This window comes from Lepidochelys kempii, chromosome 7, assembly GCF_965140265.1.
Source record: "Lepidochelys kempii isolate rLepKem1 chromosome 7, rLepKem1.hap2, whole genome shotgun sequence".
Classification (NCBI taxonomy): domain Eukaryota; kingdom Metazoa; phylum Chordata; order Testudines; family Cheloniidae; genus Lepidochelys; species Lepidochelys kempii.
This window is the reverse complement of record NC_133262.1, coordinates 46648448-46668796: the sequence shown is the minus strand read 5'-3', so window position 1 is coordinate 46668796 and position 20349 is coordinate 46648448. Positions and strand designations below refer to the sequence as shown.

At 63.8% G+C, this 20349-nt stretch overlaps 3 protein-coding genes across 7 annotated transcripts in view; 1 reads left to right on the top strand and 2 right to left on the bottom strand.

Moving 5' to 3' along the window:
• The window catches only part of ACY1 (aminoacylase 1), a 455667-nt gene that overhangs the window by 37045 nt on the left and 398273 nt on the right, over positions 1–20349 (bottom strand). The window lies entirely within an intron of this gene.
• On the bottom strand, positions 442–8839 carry ABHD14A (abhydrolase domain containing 14A). 4 transcript variants are annotated; one of them, XM_073352526.1, is made up of 5 exons: positions 8755–8839; positions 4050–4320; positions 2754–2869; positions 1982–2217; positions 442–1394 (listed from the first exon to the last, which is right to left on the bottom strand). In XM_073352526.1, the coding sequence occupies exons 2-5, from the start codon at positions 4307–4309 to the stop codon at positions 1212–1214; spliced, it is 795 nt and encodes a 264-aa protein (XP_073208627.1). In that variant the 5' UTR covers positions 4310–4320; positions 8755–8839; the 3' UTR covers positions 442–1211. The 4 variants fall into 4 exon arrangements, with proteins under 4 accessions (XP_073208627.1, XP_073208625.1, XP_073208624.1 ...); XM_073352524.1 differs by lacking the exon at positions 8755–8839 and adding an exon at positions 7953–8691; XM_073352523.1 differs by lacking the exon at positions 8755–8839 and adding an exon at positions 7477–7944.
• The window catches only part of ABHD14B (abhydrolase domain containing 14B), a 15404-nt gene continuing 8734 nt past the window's right edge, over positions 13680–20349 (top strand). The window contains exon 1 of the mRNA XM_073352520.1: positions 13680–13785. The gene's annotated coding sequence lies outside the window, so the exon portion shown is untranslated. The remainder of the gene's footprint in view (positions 13786–20349) is intronic.

Here is a 20349-nt window from a genome sequence, read left to right as displayed (position 1 = left end):
CCCATTCGCCTAGGCACTGTCCGGACAAGACAGTCCCTGTCCCAGAGAGCCAAGCTCCCACCGCCCCACCCAGCAGCGACAGCTCCATCGCCCGTGGAGCTGCACGCAGGGCGGCTCTCTGCTCATCTACTGCAGGATGGGCTCAAGCGGCCAGCGCCCCCTTAGCTGCTCTGGGACCTGTCCTAGAGGAGAGGCAAGGGACAGGTGGAGCTGAGAGTGCCCAAGGCCACTCTGCATGCAGCCGGCTGGCTGCCACTGCACGCAGGAAAGCAGCTACGGACACAAAACTCTGGTGTGGCATCCAGGGCGCACAGTAGTTAGGAGCCAGCCTCCTCCCTCAAAGCCCCAGCTCCGGGGTGCAGGAGTTACCCACTGCCAGGGCGGGCGGGGGGGCAAACACAGACAGCCCGGCATGGCCTCACCAGAGACACACCCAGAAAGCACTGTACAAATGGTTTATTGGCCTCATACCAGATTCCTCCACAGAGCTCCCTCCTCTGGGCCTGGTCAGAGCAGCTTACCCACCCAGGAGTTAAATCATTTACCCCCCGGAAACATGCCAACGGTCCTTGCTTCGCGGGCAAAGGGCCCATTTAACGCCCCCTACAAACAACCATCAGACACAACCGCTAACCCATCGGAGCCATTGGTGGGGACCAAGCCCCGCCGCACCTCAGCCCCTGCCAAGTGAGATGCTCAGCTACTCTACAGTGACGCTCTTTGGAACAAGCCCCAGAAAGTCACCTGGCCTGTCCCCCACCCCTCAGGCGAACACACCAGCCCATCATTCAGCAGCAACGGTTCATGGCCCTAGCGAGGGCTCCTTGCAGAGAGGCAAGGCAGGGGGATGAGAAAACAACAAACACGAGGATCGTGCAACAGGAGAGCACAGCCAGAAGCTGGCAGGGGGCTGGTTACCTCCCGACACACACAGCAGAATCATGCCCCTAAGCAGGCAGAATCCCAGCACCTGGCACATCACCCTGCAGAGGCTGACGACATCCAACAAGTCCCTTACCAAGCCCCTGGCTCCCACACTTCCTCCAGCCTGACTTGCCGCAGGATCAGAGACCCAGGAGGGTGGCAGCGGTGAGAACTCCCCACCCCCGGACAAGTCCCACAGCCCTTAATGACGGGGTCAGAGAGTCAGCGTCCCAGCCACGCAGCCAAGGCTCTGCGCAGCCAGGCTCCGGCCCCAGGTGGGTCCATGTTCACTGCAGCTCGCCCAGGAAGGCTAGCAGCACCTCGTGGAACTCGCGAGGCTTCTCCAGGTAGCAGGCATGGCCGGCGTCAGGCAGCACCACCACTTTGTGCTTCGGGAGCTGTTGCAGGCTCTGCAGGGACTGAGCGCCCAGGCCGGAGTCGCGCTCACCATAGATGATCAGAGTCGGCGTCTGCAGAGAGACAGGGAGAACTTCAGCCGTCAGACCTTCGCCACCCCTCAGCAGCGGGAGGCCGGCAACAGACCGCCGCCCACCTGCGCTGCCCTGAGAGCACGGCACGAGGGACCTGGAGAGCAGCGTAGCTCTGAGACAGGGCAGAGGTGTCCAGGCAGAGTGTATCCCAGGGCCCCCTGGGACTCAAACCCCCACCCCAGAGCCTTGGGGAGCCTGCGACCATGCCCCCCAGCCCCAGAGAGCATGGGGTCTAGGGCTGCCCTTCCCACACACAGCGCCCCGGGGAGCGGGGTCCACAGCCTCTTCAACTTCCCCTCCACACACACACACACACACACACAGCCTCCTAGCCTCAGAGAAGGCTGTAGCTGAGATGGGGAGCTGTACTGCAGCAAGCTGGGCTGACAAGCCGTTGCTGCAGTGACTAGAGAAGCTCCGGGCTGCAGTCACAAAAGTGGACAAATTCCTCTGTGAGTCAGGCCCTGATTACCCCCACCCCCCACCGACCAGCTGAGAAGCCTCTGCTCTAGGGACCAGCTCTGTCTCCTGCCCCAGAGCCAGATGCTTCTCCTTCCCTGCCATACCTGGACCTGCTGGTACTGCTGGGCCGTGTACTCCTGGGTCCCCACAGGCGCAATGGGCACAAAGCCCTTCAGCTGCGCCCCATGTACCAGGACAAAGGGGACGGAATAGTGGCCACTCATGGACGGGCTGATCAGAACTGGCCTCTGGATCCCCAGCTCCTTCAGCACATGCAGCAGGAAGGTGACACGGCCCTGCTCCGTGGAGACAGAATCGGAAAGTGGGGAGTTGCCGTAGCCTGCGGAGGAGGAGGAGGGGTTAGCCTGCCCCGAAGGCCCAGGCAAAGGCGTCTGCATGGGGAGCCAGAGCCTGTAGCAGGAGGAAGGTTTCACCATCCTAAACCTTTCCTCCCTCGCCCCCAACAGGCCTCACCCCAGCGAGGAGCCAGTGCAATGGAGATTTCTTGTGGGACATGCAAGTTAATTAGCAGACGTGCTGGGTTTGCATGCCAGCAGGACTCACATATGCTAGTCTTGCTACATCTCCAGGGCAATGTGGAACAGTGTCGCAAAATCAAAATCCCTGCCGAAGCCCCAGCCTTCTGCCCAGTGCGTACGGGCAGCACCCCCAGGAGAGGAACAGATCCAGGGGCACAAGCATGGTGTATGTAGTGAACATCTCTAGAACATATGACTCCCTGGAACTGACCACTTAAAGAGGCATGGGGCTGTACAGTCTCTTTGGCACATGCCAGCTGGCTGGCGGGCAGAGGGAGACGGGAGCTATCGCTGCAGGCAGAAATTAACTTGGGATACGTGGATGACATATTCCTACCAGGCAGGTCGATAGCAACAGTGCGATATCCTTCCTCTGAGAGCAGGGTCAGCGTCCCAAGGTCCTCCCAGGTCTTCGAAGTAAAAGCCTGGCCGTGCAGAAAAACCACCTCCAGCCTGCAGAGGACACAACAGCAGGTAGAGGGGCACCCGCCAGGAGGGAAGTGGGACCCACCCTGCTGTGGCTGGGGCAGGGGAGGCTGTTTCTGTGCTAGTTTACCAGCAGGAGAGCCTGGGGCTGTTAGGATGACAGACACTATGTTTTGTTTGTCACCATTATCTACGTAGATCCAAGGTGGCCTCTGGATCAGCAGATTTGGCTGATCCCTGCTGAACACATAGGAGAGTCACTTCCCGCTACGGAGAAGTGCAGCCACCTCTCGGGTGGAACGCAGCAGCTATTTCAGAGCTCACCAAACTGTGTCAGACAGGAAATGATCAAACACCAGCACTGCAGTTTCAACTGGACCGACATTTAAGAGTAATTAAGATTTGGGATGAGCACCTGGGATAAGATCCCTAGTCTTGCAAGGAGTGACAAAGGATATATAGTGACTACAAGCGGTCAGGAACTGGGCGTTTTGGTGTCCCCGGGGAAGCTCACCCCGACCCAGAGGTGAAAGCCGGTATGGTGTACCGGCAAGAGCCAGTATGCTGTGCCGGACCGGACCAGCTTCCCCAGGCTGGCGCTTTAAAGGTCCTGGAGCTCCCTGCAGCAGCCAGAGCCCCAGGCCCTTTAAAGCGCCGACCGCCACCACTAGCCCTGGGCTCCGGCGGTGATTTAAAGGACCAGGGGCTCCGCAGCGGTAGCAGCAGCCAGAGCCCCGGGCCCTTTAAGTTGACCCTGAGCCCCAGGGCTACCAGCTGCCTCTGCAGCTGGTAGCTCCAGGGGTGATTTAAAGGCCCCGGGGCTCCCAGCCGCAGCCGGAGCCCCAGGGCCTTTAAATCTTGATTTAAAGGGCCCGGGTATTTAAAGGTCCAGCCTCTTCTGGTTGAGGCCACGCCCCCTGCTCAGGACTCCAGAGTACCTGTAAGTCCTTTAAATTACTCTCATCCCTGCCCCAACCCCAACACCATACAGGGCTGATTTACAGAGAGTAGCACCAGCTACTGAATCACCTGCCCCAGGTTTTTCTTGGAAGTTTCCCACTCCCGTACCAGGGAGCCAGACCCTGCTCATCCTAGGAGCTCAGATAAGAGCACAGATCTAGGGCAGCTGATCTAGGATATAGACTGCTTACGATGACCCACAGTGCTGACACCAGAACCAGCTCTGGTGGCCAGAAGACTAACCCACCTTTTGGGGCTGGGAGTCCCAGCTCTCTGGAGCAGGAAGCCTTCTCTGAATAAGATGGACGGGCTCCCTGCAATGGTCCCTGTTAGGACGGTGACATTGACATCTTGCTGGCCCTTCTCCTCAGCCCTGGCCTGGGCCTTGTGGCTGCCTGCCCTGGACGTGAACCTCTCGTGCTGGATTGCAGGGAGCAACAGGTAGAGGACAAAGGTGACGAGGACCCCGAGGACCAGCAGCCCCAGTCTGTTGCGGATCAAAGCCATCGTCAGCCGTTCTGAAAGGGGCAGAGAGAGAAGGTGAACAGCTAAGTGCCGGCTCCATGCTGCAGCTCAGACAGCGCCACGCACAGCAAGGCCCAGCCATGGAAGAGGAGACAAGGGACCTCGTGGCTCAGCAATGACCAGGAGAAGAGGGATGCATACTTGACCGGGGCAACACACGCACACTAAGGTGGCACAGTTATCCCCCAGGGCAACCTCCCAATCAGGAATGCGCCCTTCCCCACCCAAATACCAGGGCACCACAGGGGGGTGGGGACCAAGGTGGATTCTGGCCCCCAGCTTTTTATTGGGGATGGGGGATGATGGGGCTTCCTTTACCCCCGAAGTCTCATGCATGACCCTAGGCCAGAAGAGACGTTAGGGGGACGTTTGCAGCAGAGCGCAGAAATTCTGGTGTTACGGTCACTAGGATGAGACACTTCAGGCCCAGAGGCCGATTCAGGCCGGGCCCTACCCTGTCTAAGGCTCAGGGAAGCAGCCGGTGTTGGTCTCTCTGCCTCATTCTCACTCCTAGCCACCATCCTGGTCATGCCCGAAGGGAGGCAGGCTGGTCCGGAGCCCCCTGGGCTGGGGCTGTGACCCCAGCACCTGCACTGTGTTAGGTAGCAACAGCCACCCTCACTGTACCTCTCCCCTGCCCCAAATCACTTACCCCTGGGAACCAACTAGTGCTGGGGGGTCGCTGCACAGAGGAAGAGTTTAACAAACAGGTGCCCCCTTGCAGAGAGGGGTCCAGCCTGGCCCACCTGGCACTGGCAGGACTCCTCCGCACAGTGGCTTTCACAGCCTACCCACTCCCCAGGATCTGTGGTTTCTATGCCACCCCCACCCCTCACACAGGCCCTGACACTGATCTCCTCCCAGGCACTCCCCCTGCCTCCCCTTTACTGTCCCTGCTGCCTTTTCCCCTGCTTTGTCCCTGAAGCCTCCTGCTGCCCCCACAACCGCCCCACCCATCACTCCCAACCGCCCAGAACCTTCCCAGCTCCATGTTCCGTCCCACCCCCCAACACACCCGCGGGACATGCAACAGCCCTGAGAAAACACGGGTCAGATCCCAAGACATGGGTGGCAGACTCCCTCCAGATCCCCAAACATAGTAGCTCTTAAAGGCCCCCCAACTGGCCTTCCCCCCCAGTTATGGTTATTGCAGGCGCCTGGCTGGTACTGTAGGGAGCTGCTCCCAGCATGTTCCAGTATTCAGGAAACTTCACACTCATGTCACCTGGCACATCTTCAGGGGCACTCTCCTCCTTACAGGGGGCTTAGTGCCAGGGCATCAGACCGATGGCCCTAGACAGCAGCGTCCCTTAACCCACAGCACAGGTGCTGCAGCAGTGAAAGCTTCCCCCTTTCCAGCCCCAGTGTGAGGGACCCAGCTATAAGGGAGAAATTAGAGGCCAGTCTCCATGGGGGCCAGTTATCCACAAACCTGCCTGCTAGGAAGCACCAGCGGAGGTGGGGTTTGAGCAGGTACCCTGGCGAGACTCCGTGGCCCATTATTCAATCTCTTGCACTATCCAGCCCTTTCTACAGCAGAGTTTTAAATCTGAACCCCTGGGTTGCAGCACATCACAAGGCAGAGCACGGCCAGAGAGAACAGCCAGCCTTGAGCTCTGGGCCGCCAGTGCTAGCAGATTAACAGAACGCTGGGCTGGGCTGCCCTCCCTGCACAGTCATTACACCGCCTTTGATGGACAGGGCAATGTACTTCACTGCCCCCCAGCATAGAGGGGCCCCATATAACACCCTAAGGAGTTCAGTGCTGTCTGGAGTCCTTGGCAGGCCCTGCACTAGGGGAATTCTCCCCTGCTCAGCGTAGAGGGGATGGAAGGGCCCTAACAGAGTTGGCTCTGCAGGAGGCTCACAAGCAAAGACATGCTTGCAAGGAGAAACAACTCCCTACTTGCTGCTTGGGAGACGCTTTCTGTAATTAATTTGCAAAAAGAAAAGGAGTACTTGTGGCACCTTAGAGACTAACCAATTTATTTGAGCATAAGCTTTCGTGAGCTACATCCGATGAAGTGAGCTGTAGCTCACGAAAGCTTATGCTCAAATAAATTGGTTAGTCTCTAAGGTGCCACAAGTACTCCTTTTCTTTTTGCAAAGACAGACTAACACGGCTGTTACTCTGAAACCTGTAATTAATTTGGCGTGCATAAGAAGAATGCCACAGGTGAGTGCTCAAGGTCAGAGGGGCCCCCACTTGCTGTACTCTATTGTTCCCAGACAGCACTGAGGGGCCCCAGCATCCTCCAGGTGCCCCAATTATTCTCTGTGTTCTGTGGGCAGCAGCTAAGTCTCAGGGATGAGATTTTCAAAGGCCTCCCCAGACTGCAAGCCATGCAAGCTGCATGGAAGCCCTGAGGCTGGGCATGTACTCTGCACTATTTGCTTTCAAGGGCTTTGAATGTTTGGGCAACAGCATTTCAAAGAAGCACAAACACACAGAGGGAATGAGATCTTTGAATGGGGTCAGGTGCTCCACACAAGCACTAGCCTGTATGGCAAATCACCTGACTCAAGCTGAAAGCTATCCTGTCATCAAGGTGCAAGTAATTAACGTGATGGTAACTGACACACATCTGATCCAGAAGGGCCCCAATGCACTTTACAAGTGACATTGGAAGCTCACTTCCTCCACCACTGACATCCAGCCACTTCTGGGGTGAAACATAATAGTTGCTGGATGATGCACATCAACACTCAGTTTTTATTTGCATTGTGGTGGGGCCAAGGGCCTCCACCTATGGACGAGGCCCCCACCATGCTAGGAGTTGTATGAATGCAGAACAAAGAGACAGTACTTGCTTCCAAGAGCTGACGATCTAAGCACACAAATACGGAGGAGGATGAATACTGTAGCCAGGAGAACCAAAAACAGGGGAGGCTTTAGGCAAGGAGAAAGCCGCTGTCTTGGACATGCCATACCTCAGTCATCCATGGCTCCCAATTACCTGAGCGGCTCATCCACATGACAGACAGAGCAAACAAGACTCCCCTTTATTGAGCATGCCCCTAAGAAACTCAGCACTCAATGCTGCACTGCAATGCGAGAAGTGCCCCAGCATCTTACTGCCCACCAGCAGGCAGGCCCTGGGCCTTTCACTTTAAGCTCAGCCTTGCTCTCTGCACCCACTACCGACTACCTTGTCTGATCTCATCCAGCAGGCGGGCTGCAGATGTGCAGTCTCTGAAGACATAGGTTTGCCCCTGGCACAGGATCTTTAGTTTGGCAGGGTACAGGACGTAGGCCTGAGCCCCCTCCTTCACAAACGCTTGCTTGAGCACCACGAGGCGCTGCCGCCAGGCATGTGTGGCAGGGCTGAGGTCGGGGAAGAAGGAGACGTTGGGGCCTTGGAATTTGGTTGTGCAGCAGGCCCGTGCTGCCCGCAGAATTCTCTCTCGGGCCCAGAAATCGGAGAGGGTCATTAGCACAGTGCCAGCACCTGGGCACCGCCGCCTGCTTCCCTCATGGGAAGCCGGTACGCGCTTTCTATACACATAGGAGCTTCCTTCGCATTTAAGCCCAGGTAAGCTGCACCAGATTTTCCAAGAAGGGGATGAGGTCTGTGTCTCCCACAGCAGCCGGGACCCCAATGACCCTGATGTTCCGGGCCCGCACCCTGTTCTCCAGCTCTTCCAGCCGGCGCTCTGTCTCCAGGCCGCTCTGGGCCAGCTCTCTCATCAGAGCCGCGAGCTTCACCACGCAGCTCTGCGTGGTCACCACCTTGGCATCCAGGGCTTCCACCCGGCCGGCCGTCTCCTCCAGGCATTTTGCCAGCTTACACAGAGTGAGAGGGAGGCCAGGGCTTCACGCAGGGCGGCCTGCTCCGAGATGACCTGGTCCAGCCGCTCTGGGGTGGCATCCGCTGTGGAGGGGAGCGTGCCATGCCCGCCTTCGCAGGCAGAGAGACGCTCTGTCACCTGCTCCCTTCTGGGCATCTTTGAACCAGAGCAGAAGAGTCTGTCCCACAAAACCTCACCCCACCTGGGCGCATCAGAGCAGGAGTTCCGGGGGCCCCCGGCCGGAGCTTGGGGCTGCCAGGCCCACCTCTGCCCAAGTGTCCTGGGACACGCCCTTGTTTACCAAGCGCTTCCCCGCCTCCAGCCGCGCCACGGGCGCTCCAAAGTAGCCGGCCCCCACGGCTAGAGCCCCTCCCCGCAGCATCGCAGTGCGCCGGAGCGACTCCGGGCCTGTGCGCCCCTCCACCGGGGCCATCGCCAGCCCCCGGCCCAGCCTGCCTGCGCCCCCAGCTCTCAAGGGGGCGAGGGGGGCAGCAGCCCTGGTTACCGGCACGCCTCGGCCAGCGCGCCCGAGCGCTGCCCGCCAGGCCAGGCCAGGCCGGGCCGGGCCGGGCCTCCCCCAGGCGCGCCGGAGCCAGGCGCCTCCAGCGCCCCAGTCCCCGGGGACCGCACGCACTTACCGCCTTGCTGCGCGGCGCCTGACAGCCGCCGCCGCCGCCTTCGCCCGGGCTGGTGCGGCACTGAAGCACCCCCGCCAGCCTGGCTCGAGCCCCACCTAGCGGGGGAAGGCGAGAACGCACAGCTGCGGGCAGACGGCTCCGCGCCCGTCCCCAAAGAGCCGGACCGGACCGTCCCTAGCCCAGCTGCAGCAACCACCACTCTGCGCGCTTGGGGAGCCTCTGAGCGGGTGGACTGGGACAGGACTGAGCCGGGGGAATCACCCTCCCCAGCCGCCTCCGGGCTCCTGGGGGGCGCCCCTTTATTCCTCCTCCCGGCCCCCGTGTGGGCACCCTCCAAAGGCAGGCAATGGGGGCCGTTTGGAGGGTGAGGCTGTACAGGTCCTCAGGGGATTTTTGAGCCTGGTCTCTAAGGATTTCATCTCCCTCTGGAGCTTCAGAGTGAGTGGGGAGGTTTGGGGGTCTCCCTAGTCCTGCCCTACCTCTCTGGCCATCCTTTCAACAGGTCCCTGTTTTTATCCCTAGAGCTTGTTCCTCCCTCCCTCCTTTGTTTGTGATTCTTTACAACCCTTTAACCCGCAGATCTTCCCCACAACCAATAACACACACACTGTTGGAAAATCTGCCTTGCACTCCCCCACTTTGTCTTAAAAGCATTCTACAGAAAACCTCCAGGCCATGGCCCAATGGGGCCCTGCCCTGAGCCTTGCTCAGGGTTCCCCAATGCTACTGTACAGCAAACCACAATCTCACAACCCCACCAGGAAGCAGCAATGGTCATCTCTGGGGGAAATTTAGGCACGGATTAACTAGCATGCAGAATAACAAAGTCAGGTTTAGAACTCAAGACTCCCTCGTGTCCATCATACGGCACCTTAACCCACCTTGTCAGGTACTGCTACACATTCCACTCACCCTACAGCCCTGCTATTGTATTGCTCCCTCCCTTTTCCCAGCTCCCTCCTTTCTACCAAACCGGGGCTCATAGAGCTCAGCTGTAGTAAACACCCCTCTGCCACCCCAGAATTCAACCAGCTGTTCACATCAATGAAACAATTACCAGCAAGTCTGTTACATTTCTCCAGTAGGCTCCCAGACCAAGCCCCCAGCACCCTTCAGCAGCTCTCCTTAGTAAACAGGCCTCAGAGCAAAAACCTGGGAGCGGAGGGAGGAGAATCCAGCAGTAGAGGGACCCATCTTGTGCCAACTTCCTGACTCAGCTCATTGAAATAAGGGCTATGTAACAAAATACCCAGCTCTGCCTGTGCTGAGCAGAAATACCTGATATGGTGCTGACAACCACTGCAAACTGGGAAGGAACCCACAACTTTTGCTTATATTCATTTACCTAGCAAGACAGCTTCACTGCAAACTGTAATTATTCTAAAGCCACCATCCCCAGCCTCGTTCTGTTCTTCACACTCCCAGGTGCTCTTAGGCCCTGCCAATGCTGCGACGCAAACCATCCTAGGTGCAAGCACTGCCAGGGTTCAGACGATAGGGCAGAGGGGGTACAACCTTCATTTTGCACATTTCACTCTTTCGCTCCTCAATTCCCCATGACCCCACGCAAACTCTGCCACCCCAGTCTCTGTGGGGAAGAAGGTGGCAGGACACATTAAAATGAAACAGGCAGAATGGAGCAAGCTGATCTCTTCTCCCAACTGCAATATCCAACCAAACCTCACTGCAAACAGAGTCCAGCTCTCACAGCTGAGCACACCACCTGAATTTGAGGGGGAAAGAGTCCAGGAGAGCTGGCTGTATTTTAAAGAATCCTTATTGAGGTTACAGGGACAAACCATCCCGATTGTAGAAAGAACAGTAAATATGGCAGGCAACCAGCTTGGCTTAACAGTGAAATCCTTGCTGCTCTTAAATACAAAAAAGAGCTTACAAGAAGTGGAAGATTGGACAAATGACCAGGGATGAGTATAAAAATATTGCTCGGACTTGCAGGAGTGAAATCAGGAAGGCCAAATCACACCTGGAGTTGCAGCTAGCAAGAGATGTTAAGACTAACAAAAAGGGTTTCTTCAGGTTAGCAACAAGAAGAAAGTCAAGGAAAGTGTGGGCCCCTTACTGAATGAGGGAGGCAACCTAGTGACAGAGGATGTGGAAAAAGCTAATGTACTCAATGCTTTTTTTGCCTCTGTCTTCACGAACAAGGTCAGCTCCCAGACTACTGCACTGGGCAGCACAGCATGGGGAGGAGGTGACCAGCCCTCTGTGGAGAAAGAAGTGGTTCGGGACTATTTAGAAAAGCTGGACGAGCACAAGTCCATGGGGCCAGATGCGTTGCATCTGAGAGTGCTAAAGGGGTTGGCGGATGTGATTGCAGAGCCATTGGCCATTATCTTTGAAAACTCATGGTAATCAGGGGAGGTCCCAGATGACTGGAAAAAGGTTAATGTAGTGCCCATCTTTAAAAAAGGGAAGAAGGAGGATCCTGGGAACTACAGGCCAGACAGCCTCACCTCAGTCCCTGGAAAAATCATGGAGCAGGTCCTCAAGGAATCAATTCTGAAGCACTTAGAGGAAAGGAAAGTGATCAGGAACAGTCAGCATGGATTCACCAAGGGCAAGTCATGCCTGACTAATCTAACTGCCTTCTATGACGAGATAACTGGCTCTGTGAATGAAGGGAAAGCAGTGGACATGTTGTTCCTTGACTTTAGCAAAGGTTTTGACACTGTCTCCCACAGTATTCTTGCCCGCAAGTTAAAGAAGTATGGGCTGGATGAATGGACTATAAGGTGGATAGAAAGCTGGCTAGATTGTCAGGCTCAACGGGTAGTGATCAATGGCTCCATGTCTAGTTGGCAGCCGGTATCAAGTGGAGTGCCCCAGGGGTCGGTCCTGGGGCCGGTTTTGTTCAATATCTTCATAAATGATCTGGAGGATGGTGTGGATTGCACCCTCAGCAAGTTTTCAGATGACACTAAACTGGGAGGAGTGGTAGATACGCTGGAGGGTAGGGATAGGATACAGAGGGACCGAGACAAATTAAGGATTGGGCCAAAGAAATCTGATGAGGTTCAACAAGGACAAGTGCAGAGTCCTGCACTTAGGACGGAAGAATCCAATGCACCGCTATAGACTAGGGACCGAATGGCTTGGCGGCAGTTCTGCAGAAAAGGACCTAGGGGTTACAGTGGACGAGAAGCTGGATATGAGTCAACAGTGTGCCCTTGTTGCCAAGAAGGCCAATGGCATTTTGGGATGTATAAGTAGGGGCATTGCCAGCCGATCGAGGGACGTGATCGTCCCCCTCTATTTGACATTGTTGTTGCCTCATCTGGAGTACTGTGTCCAGTTTTGGGCCCCACACTACAAGAAGGATGTGGAAAAATTGGAAAGAGTCCAGCGGAGGGCAACAAAAATGATTAGGGGACTGGAACACATGACTTATGAGGAGAGGCTGAGGGAACTGGGGATGTTTAGTCTTCAGAAGAGAAGAATGAGGGGGGATTTGATAGCTGCTTTCAGCTACCTGAAAGGGGGTTCCAAAGAGGATGGCTCTAGACTGTTCTCAGTGGTAGCAGATGACAGGACAAGGAGTAATGGTCTCAAGTTGCAGTGGGGGAGATTTAGGTTGGATATTAGGAAAAACTTTTTCGCTATAAGGGTGGTGAAACACTGGAATGTGTTACCTAGGGAGGTGGTGGAATCTCCTTCCCTAGAAGTTTTTAAGGTCAGGCTTGACAAAGCCCTGGCTGGGATGATTTAGTCGGGGATCGGTCCTGCTCTGAGCAGGGGGTTGGACTAAATGACCTCTGAGGTCCCTTCCAACCCTGATATTCTATGATTCTATGAATTTCACACAGCAGTGTCCTGTTCCCATCCCTGAGAGCATCAGAGATGCAGTGAGCTGCTACTACTGAGATGAGCTCCACAAAGATACTGCTGGAGGTGCAGGAGTAGCAAGGAATGCCCAGCAGCCTGGAGCACCCATGGCTACCTACTCCAGAGTAACATGGGAGGCCCTGATACATGGACAGATGGAATAGCCATGGCTAGCCATGCAGAAGTGGTGTGGGAAGTTCTGGTATGTGGTGGACACCTGTGGCTAACCACATAGAAGCAGCACAGGAGACCCACATATGTGGAAGTGCAGGTTGGGGGACACAGACTTGGAGTCTTTCCTGCTCCCTGTACAAAAAAAATAAATAATTCACTAACCCTTCTGGGCAATATTTGTGCACTGCACACAGCATTTCCTGGACAATATTGGAACCATTGCGAAATCCTAGAGCTAAGTCTCCCCTCTTTCTCTTCACAGTTGAATTATTCGCCTCTGCAAAGCCAGTGACAAAACAACAAATAACTGGCTACCTATCATTCCTGTGTACGTCAGCCCAACACATAGCTGGCCAGCAGCCTCTGAGGAGGGCACCCCCTGCGACCAGCTCTTTCCATTGCAATCGCTCATTATAACTTTTCAGACCTGCTATGGGAATAATATTTTCCTACCAAGGCTGCAACTTTGAGGGAGGATGTGGAGGGAAAATGAAAGCTGGCACTCTCCTGAAACAACAGAAGAGTAGGAGCTGGGGCTTGAAGAATAACACAGCAGCGTATTGTGAGATTCACAATAAAATCACAAGAGTTGGCAACACTAAGATTCACCCTCCCCATGCAACGCGGGCAACAGTTACACCTCCCTCTGCAAGCAGCCAATCTACTACTGACCACTCATGGAGTTACATAAGGAAACTTCCTCTATAATAAACATGCAACGCGGTCTTCCGTTTCTCTTCTCTTCTCAGGGCCTGTCTGCCGTGGGGATGTAGCCGCAGGGCTGCAAGCCCAGTGCAGATGGGAGGGTCATTGCCCTGGTGCATTTCCTTCCTGCCCCCCGCTCGTCTCCTGCGAGCCACTAGGGGTCACTGCGCCCATGGGCCAGCGCTCGCACCCTGTTGCCGGGCCCGTCTCCGCCCCCTGGTTGGCGTCACGGCTCGCGCCCGGGCTTCCTGGCCGACCTTCGACCCCGGGAAGCGCGGTCTTCGCGGGCCGCCCCTCCCCGCTCGGCAGGTATCGCCCCCCGCGCGCTGCTGGGGAAGGGCCCGGGGCAGCCGCTTTGCCAGGGCCCCTGCTCTCGGGCACCTCCGGTCCGCCCCAGAGCTGGGGCAGAGACCGGGGACGCTGCGGCTGCCGGGAGCCCGCCTGGCTCCGAGCGACGGGGCCATCAGCCCAGCACCCTGGCTCAGACAGAGGCCAGGGCCAGCTGCTTCAAACCCCGCCCTCTGGGGCCCCCCGCAGCCTTAGCCACGGGGCCCCCCCGCCCTCTGGGCCAACCCCGCCCCCTCCCCAGCCTTAGCCACGGGGCCAACCCCGCCCCCCGCAGCCTTAGCCACGGGGCCCCCCGCCCTCTGGGGCCAACCCCGCCCCCTCCCCAGCCTTAGCCACGGGGCCCCCCGCCCTCTGGGGCCCCCCGCAGCCTTAGCCACGGGGCCCCCCGCCCTCTGGGCCAACCCCGCCCCCTCCCCAGCCTTAGCCACGGGGCCAACCCCGCCCCCCGCAGCCTTAGCCACGGGGCCCCCCGCCCTCTGGGCCAACCCCGCCCCCTCCCCAGCCTTAGCTACGGGGCCAACCCCGCCCCCCGCAGCCTTAGCCACGGGGCCCCCCGCCCTCTGGGGCCAACCCAGCCTTAGCCACGGGGCCAACCCCGCCCCCCGCAGCCTTAGCCACGGGGCCCCCCGCCCTCTGGGGCCAACCCCGCCCCCTCCCCAGCCTTAGCCACGGGGCCAACCCCGCCCCCCGCAGCCTAGCCACGGGGCCCCCCGCCCTCTGGGGCCAACCCCGCCCCCTCCCCAGCCTTAGCCACGGGGCCCCCCGCCCTCTGGGGCCCCCCGCAGCCTTAGCCACGGGGCCCCCCGCCCTCTGGGCCAACCCCGCCCCCTCCCCAGCCTTAGCCACGGGGCCAACCCCGCCCCCCGCAGCCTTAGCCACGGGGCCCCCCGCCCTCTGGGCCAACCCCGCCCCCTCCCCAGCCTTAGCTACGGGGCCAAACCCCGCCCCCCGCAGCCTTAGCCACGGGGCCCCCCCGCCCTCTGGGGCCAACCCAGCCTTAGCCACGGGGCCAACCCCGCCCCCCGCAGCCTTAGCCACGGGGCCCCCCGCCCTCTGGGGCCAACCCCGCCCCCTCCCGAGCCTTAGCCACGGGGCCCCCCCGCCCTCTGGGGCCAACCCCCCCCCCCCCGCAGCCTTAGCCACGGGGCCAACCCCGCCCTCTGGGGCCAACCCCGCCCCCTCCCGAGCCTTAGCCACGGGGCCCCCCCGCCCTCTGGGGCCAACCCCGCCCCCTCCCCAGCCTTAGCCACGGGGCCCCCCGCCCTCTGGGGCCAACCCCGCCCCCTCCCCAGCCTTAGCCACGGGGCCAACCCCGCCCCCCGCAGCCTTAGCCACGGGGCCCCCCGCCCTCTGGGCCAACCCCGCCCCCTCCCCAGCCTTAGCTACGGGGCCAACCCCGCCCTCTGGGGCCAACCCCGCCCCCTCCCCAGCCTTAGCCACGGGGCCAACCCCGCCCTCTGGGGCCAACCCCGCCCCCTCCCCAGCCTTAGCCACGGGGCCCCCCGCCCTCTGGGGCCCCCCGCAGCCTTAGCCACGGGGCCCCCCGCCCTCTGGGCCAACCCCGCCCCCTCCCCAGCCTTAGCCACGGGGCCAACCCCGCCCCCCGCAGCCTTAGCCACGGGGCCCCCCCGCCCTCTGGGCCAACCCCGCCCCCTCCCCAGCCTTAGCTACGGGGCCAACCCCGCCCCCCGCAGCCTTAGCCACGGGGCCCCCCGCCCTCTGGGGCCAACCCAGCCTTAGCCACGGGGCCAACCCCGCCCCCCGCAGCCTTAGCCACGGGGCCCCCCCGCCCTCTGGGGCCAACCCCGCCCCCTCCCGAGCCTTAGCCACGGGGCCCCCCCGCCCTCTGGGGCCAACCCCCCCCCCCCGCAGCCTTAGCCACGGGGCCAACCCCGCCCTCTGGGGCCAACCCCGCCCCCTCCCGAGCCTTAGCCACGGGGCCCCCCGCCCTCTGGGGCCAACCCCGCCCCCTCCCCAGCCTTAGCCACGGGGCCCCCCGCCCTCTGGGGCCAACCCCGCCCCCTCCCCAGCCTTAGCCACGGGGCCAACCCCGCCCCCCGCAGCCTTAGCCACGGGGCCCCCCGCCCTCTGGGCCAACCCCCGCCCCCTCCCCAGCCTTAGCTACGGGGCCAACCCCGCCCTCTGGGGCCAACCCCGCCCCCTCCCCAGCCTTAGCCACGGGGCCAACCCCGCCCTCTGGGGCCAACCCCGCCCCCTCCCCAGCCTTAGCCACGGGGCCCCCCGCCCTCTGGGGCCAACCCCGCCCCCTCCCCAGCCTTAGCCACGGGGCCCCCCGCCCTCTGGGGCCAACCCCGCCCCCTCCCCAGCCTTAGCCACGGGGCCCCCCGCCCTCTGGGGCCAACCCCGCCCCCTCCCCAGCCTTAGCCACGGGGCCCCCCGCCCTCTGGGGCCAACCCCCCCCCCCAGCCTTAGCCACGGAGCCCCCCGCCCTCTGGGGCCAACCCCGCCCCCTCCCCAGCCTTAGCCACGGGGCCAACCCCGCCCCCCCGCAGCCTAGCCACGGGGCCCCCCGCCCTCTGGGCCAACCCCGCCCCCTCCCCAGCCTTAGCCACGGGGCCAACCCCGCCCTCTGGGGCCAACCCCGCCCCCTCCCCAGCCTTAGCCACGGGGCCAACCCCGCCCTCTGGGGGCCACCCCGCCCCCTCCCGAGCCTTAGCCACGGGGCCCCCCGCCCTCTGGGGCCAACCCCGCCCCCTCCCGAGCCTTAGCCACGGGGCCCCCCGCCCTCTGGGGCCAACCCCGCCCCCTCCCCAGCCTTAGCCACGGGGCCAACCCCCGCCCCCCGCAGCCTTAGCCACGGGGCCCCCCGCCCTCTGGGGCCAGCCCCGCCCCCCGCAGCCTTAGCCACGGGGCCCCCCGCCCTCTGGGCCAACCCCGCCCCCTCCCCAGCCTTAGCCACGGGGCCCCCCGCCCTCTGGGGCCAACCCCGCCCCTCCCCAGCCTTAGCCACGGGGCCAACCCCGCCCTCTGGGGCCAACCCCGCCCCCTCCCGAGCCTTAGCCACGGGGCCCCCCGCCCTCTGGGGCCAACCCCGCCCCCTCCCGAGCCTTAGCCACGGGGCCCCCTCCCCAGCCTTAGCCACGGGGCCAACCCCGCCCCCCGCAGCCTTAGCCACGGGGCCCCCCGCCCTCTGGGCCAACCCCGCCCCCTCCCCAGCCTTAGCTACGGGGCCAACCCCCGCCCTCTGGGGCCAACCCCGCCCCTCCCCAGCCTTAGCCACGGGGCCAACCCCGCCCTCTGGGGCCAACCCCGCCCCCTCCCCAGCCTTAGCCACGGGGCCCCCCGCCCTCTGGGGCCCCCCGCAGCCTTAGCCACGGGGCCCCCCGCCCTCTGGGCCAACCCCGCCCCCTCCCCAGCCTTAGCCACGGGGCCAACCCCGCCCCCCCGCAGCCTTAGCCACGGGGCCCCCCGCCCTCTGGGCCAACCCCGCCCCCTCCCCAGCCTTAGCTACGGGGCCAACCCCGCCCCCCGCAGCCTTAGCCACGGGGCCCCCCCGCCCTCTGGGGCCAACCCAGCCTTAGCCACGGGGCCAACCCCGCCCCCCGCAGCCTTAGCCACGGGGCCCCCCGCCCTCTGGGGCCAACCCCGCCCCCTCCCCAGCCTTAGCCACGGGGCCAACCCCGCCCCCCGCAGCCTTAGCCACGGGGCCCCCCCGCCCTCTGGGGCCAACCCCGCCCCCTCCCCAGCCTTAGCCACGGGGCCCCCCGCCCTCTGGGGCCCCCCGCAGCCTTAGCCACGGGGCCCCCCGCCCTCTGGCCAACCCCGCCCCCTCCCCAGCCTTAGCCACGGGGCCAACCCCGCCCCCGCAGCCTTAGCCACGGGGCCCCCCGCCCTCTGGGCCAACCCCGCCCCCTCCCCAGCCTAGCATACGGGGCCAACCCCGCCCCCCCGCAGCCTTAGCCACGGGGCCCCCCGCCCTCTGGGGCCAACCCAGCCTTAGCCACGGGGCCAACCCCGCCCCCCGCAGCCTTAGCCACGGGGCCCCCCGCCCTCTGGGGCCAACCCCGCCCCCTCCCCAGCCTTAGCCACGGGCCAACCCCGCCCCCCGCAGCCTTAGCCACGGGGCCCCCCGCCCTCTGGGGCCAACCCCGCCCCCTCCCCAGCTTAGCCACGGGGCCCCCCGCCCTCTGGGGCCCCCCGCAGCCTTAGCCACGGGGCCCCCCGCCCTCTGGGCCAACCCCGCCCCCTCCCCAGCCTTAGCCACGGGGCCAACCCCGCCCCCCGCAGCCTTAGCCACGGGGCCCCCCCGCCCTCTGGGCCAACCCCGCCCCCTCCCCAGCCTTAGCTACGGGGCCAACCCCCGCCCCCCGCAGCCTTAGCCACGGGGCCCCCCGCCCTCTGGGGCCAACCCAGCCTTAGCCACGGGCCAACCCCGCCCCCCGCAGCCTTAGCCACGGGGCCCCCCGCCCTCTGGGGCCAACCCCGCCCCCTCCCGAGCCTTAGCCACGGGGCCCCCCGCCCTCTGGGGCCAACCCCCCCCCCCCGCAGCCTTAGCCACGGGGCCAACCCCGCCCTCTGGGGCCAACCCCCCGCCCCCTCCCGAGCCTTAGCCACGGGCCCCCCGCCCTCTGGGGCCAACCCCGCCCCCTCCCCAGCCTTAGCCACGGGGCCCCCCGCCCTCTGGGGCCAACCCCGCCCCTCCCCAGCCTTAGCCACGGGGCCAACCCCGCCCCCCGCAGCCTTAGCCACGGGGCCCCCCGCCCTCTGGGCAACCCCGCCCCCTCCCCAGCCTTAGCTACGGGGCCAACCCCGCCCTCTGGGGCCAACCCCGCCCCCTCCCCAGCCTTAGCCACGGGGCCAACCCCGCCCTCTGGGGCCAACCCCGCCCCCTCCCCAGCCTTAGCCACGGGGCCCCCCGCCCTCTGGGGCCAACCCCGCCCCCTCCCCAGCCTTAGCCACGGGGCCCCCCGCCCTCTGGGGCCAACCCCGCCCCCTCCCCAGCCTTAGCCACGGGGCCCCCCGCCCTCTGGGGCCAACCCCGCCCCCTCCCCAGCCTTAGCCACGGGGCCCCCCGCCCTCTGGGGCCAACCCCCCCCCCCCCCAGCCTTAGCCACGGAGCCCCCCGCCCTCTGGGGCCAACCCCGCCCCCTCCCCAGCCTTAGCCACGGGGCCAACCCCGCCCCCCGCAGCCTTAGCCACGGGGCCCCCCGCCCTCTGGGCCAACCCCGCCCCCTCCCCAGCCTTAGCCACGGGGCCAACCCCGCCCTCTGGGGCCAACCCCGCCCCCTCCCCAGCCTTAGCCACGGGGCCAACCCCGCCCTCTGGGGCCAACCCCGCCCCCTCCCGAGCCTTAGCCACGGGGCCCCCCGCCCTCTGGGGCCAACCCCGCCCCTCCCGAGCCTTAGCCACGGGGCCCCCCGCCCTCTGGGGCCAACCCCGCCCCCTCCCCAGCCTTAGCCACGGGGCCAACCCCGCCCCCCGCAGCCTTAGCCACGGGGCCCCCCGCCCTCTGGGGCCAGCCCCGCCCCCGCAGCCTTAGCCACGGGGGCCCCCCGCCCTCTGGGCCAACCCCGCCCCCTCCCCAGCCTTAGCCACGGGGCCCCCCGCCCTCTGGGGCCAACCCCGCCCCCTCCCCAGCCTTAGCCACGGGGCCAACCCCGCCCTCTGGGGCCAACCCCGCCCCCTCCCGAGCCTTAGCCACGGGGCCCCCCGCCCTCTGGGGCCAACCCCGCCCCCTCCCGAGCCTTAGCCACGGGGCCCCCTCCCCAGCCTTAGCCACGGGGCCAACCCCGCCCCCCGCAGCCTTAGCCACGGGGCCCCCCGCCCTCTGGGCCAACCCCGCCCCCTCCCCAGCCTTAGCTACGGGGCCAACCCCGCCCTCTGGGGCCAACCCCGCCCCCTCCCCAGCCTTAGCCACGGGGCCAACCCCGCCCTCTGGGGCCAACCCCGCCCCCCCCACCTCGGGCCCCCCCCCCAGCCTTAGCCACGGGGCCCCCCGCCCTCTGGGGCCCCCCCCCCGCAGCCTTAGCCACGGGGCCCCCCCGCCCTCTGGGCCAACCCCGCCCCCTCCCCAGCCTTAGCCACGGGGCCAACCCCGCCCCCCGCAGCCTTAGCCACGGGGCCCCCCGCCCTCTGGGCCAACCCCCGCCCCCTCCCCAGCCTTAGCTACGGGGCCAACCCCGCCCCCCGCAGCCTTAGCCACGGGGCCCCCCGCCCTCTGGGGCCAACCCCCCCAGCCTTAGCCACGGGGCCAACCCCCGCCCCCCGCAGCCTTAGCCACGGGGCCCCCCGCCCTCTGGGGCCAACCCGCCCCCTCCCAGCCTTAGCCACGGGGCCAACCCCGCCCCCCGCAGCCTTAGCCACGGGCCCCCCGCCCTCTGGGGCCAACCCCGCCCCCTCCCAGCCTTAGCCACGGGGCCCCCCGCCCTCTGGGGCCCCCCGCAGCCTTAGCCACGGGGCCCCCCCGCCCTCTGGGCCAACCCCGCCCCCTCCCCAGCCTTAGCCACGGGGCCAACCCCGCCCCCGCCGCCTTAGCCACGGGGCCCCCGCCCTCTGGGCCAACCC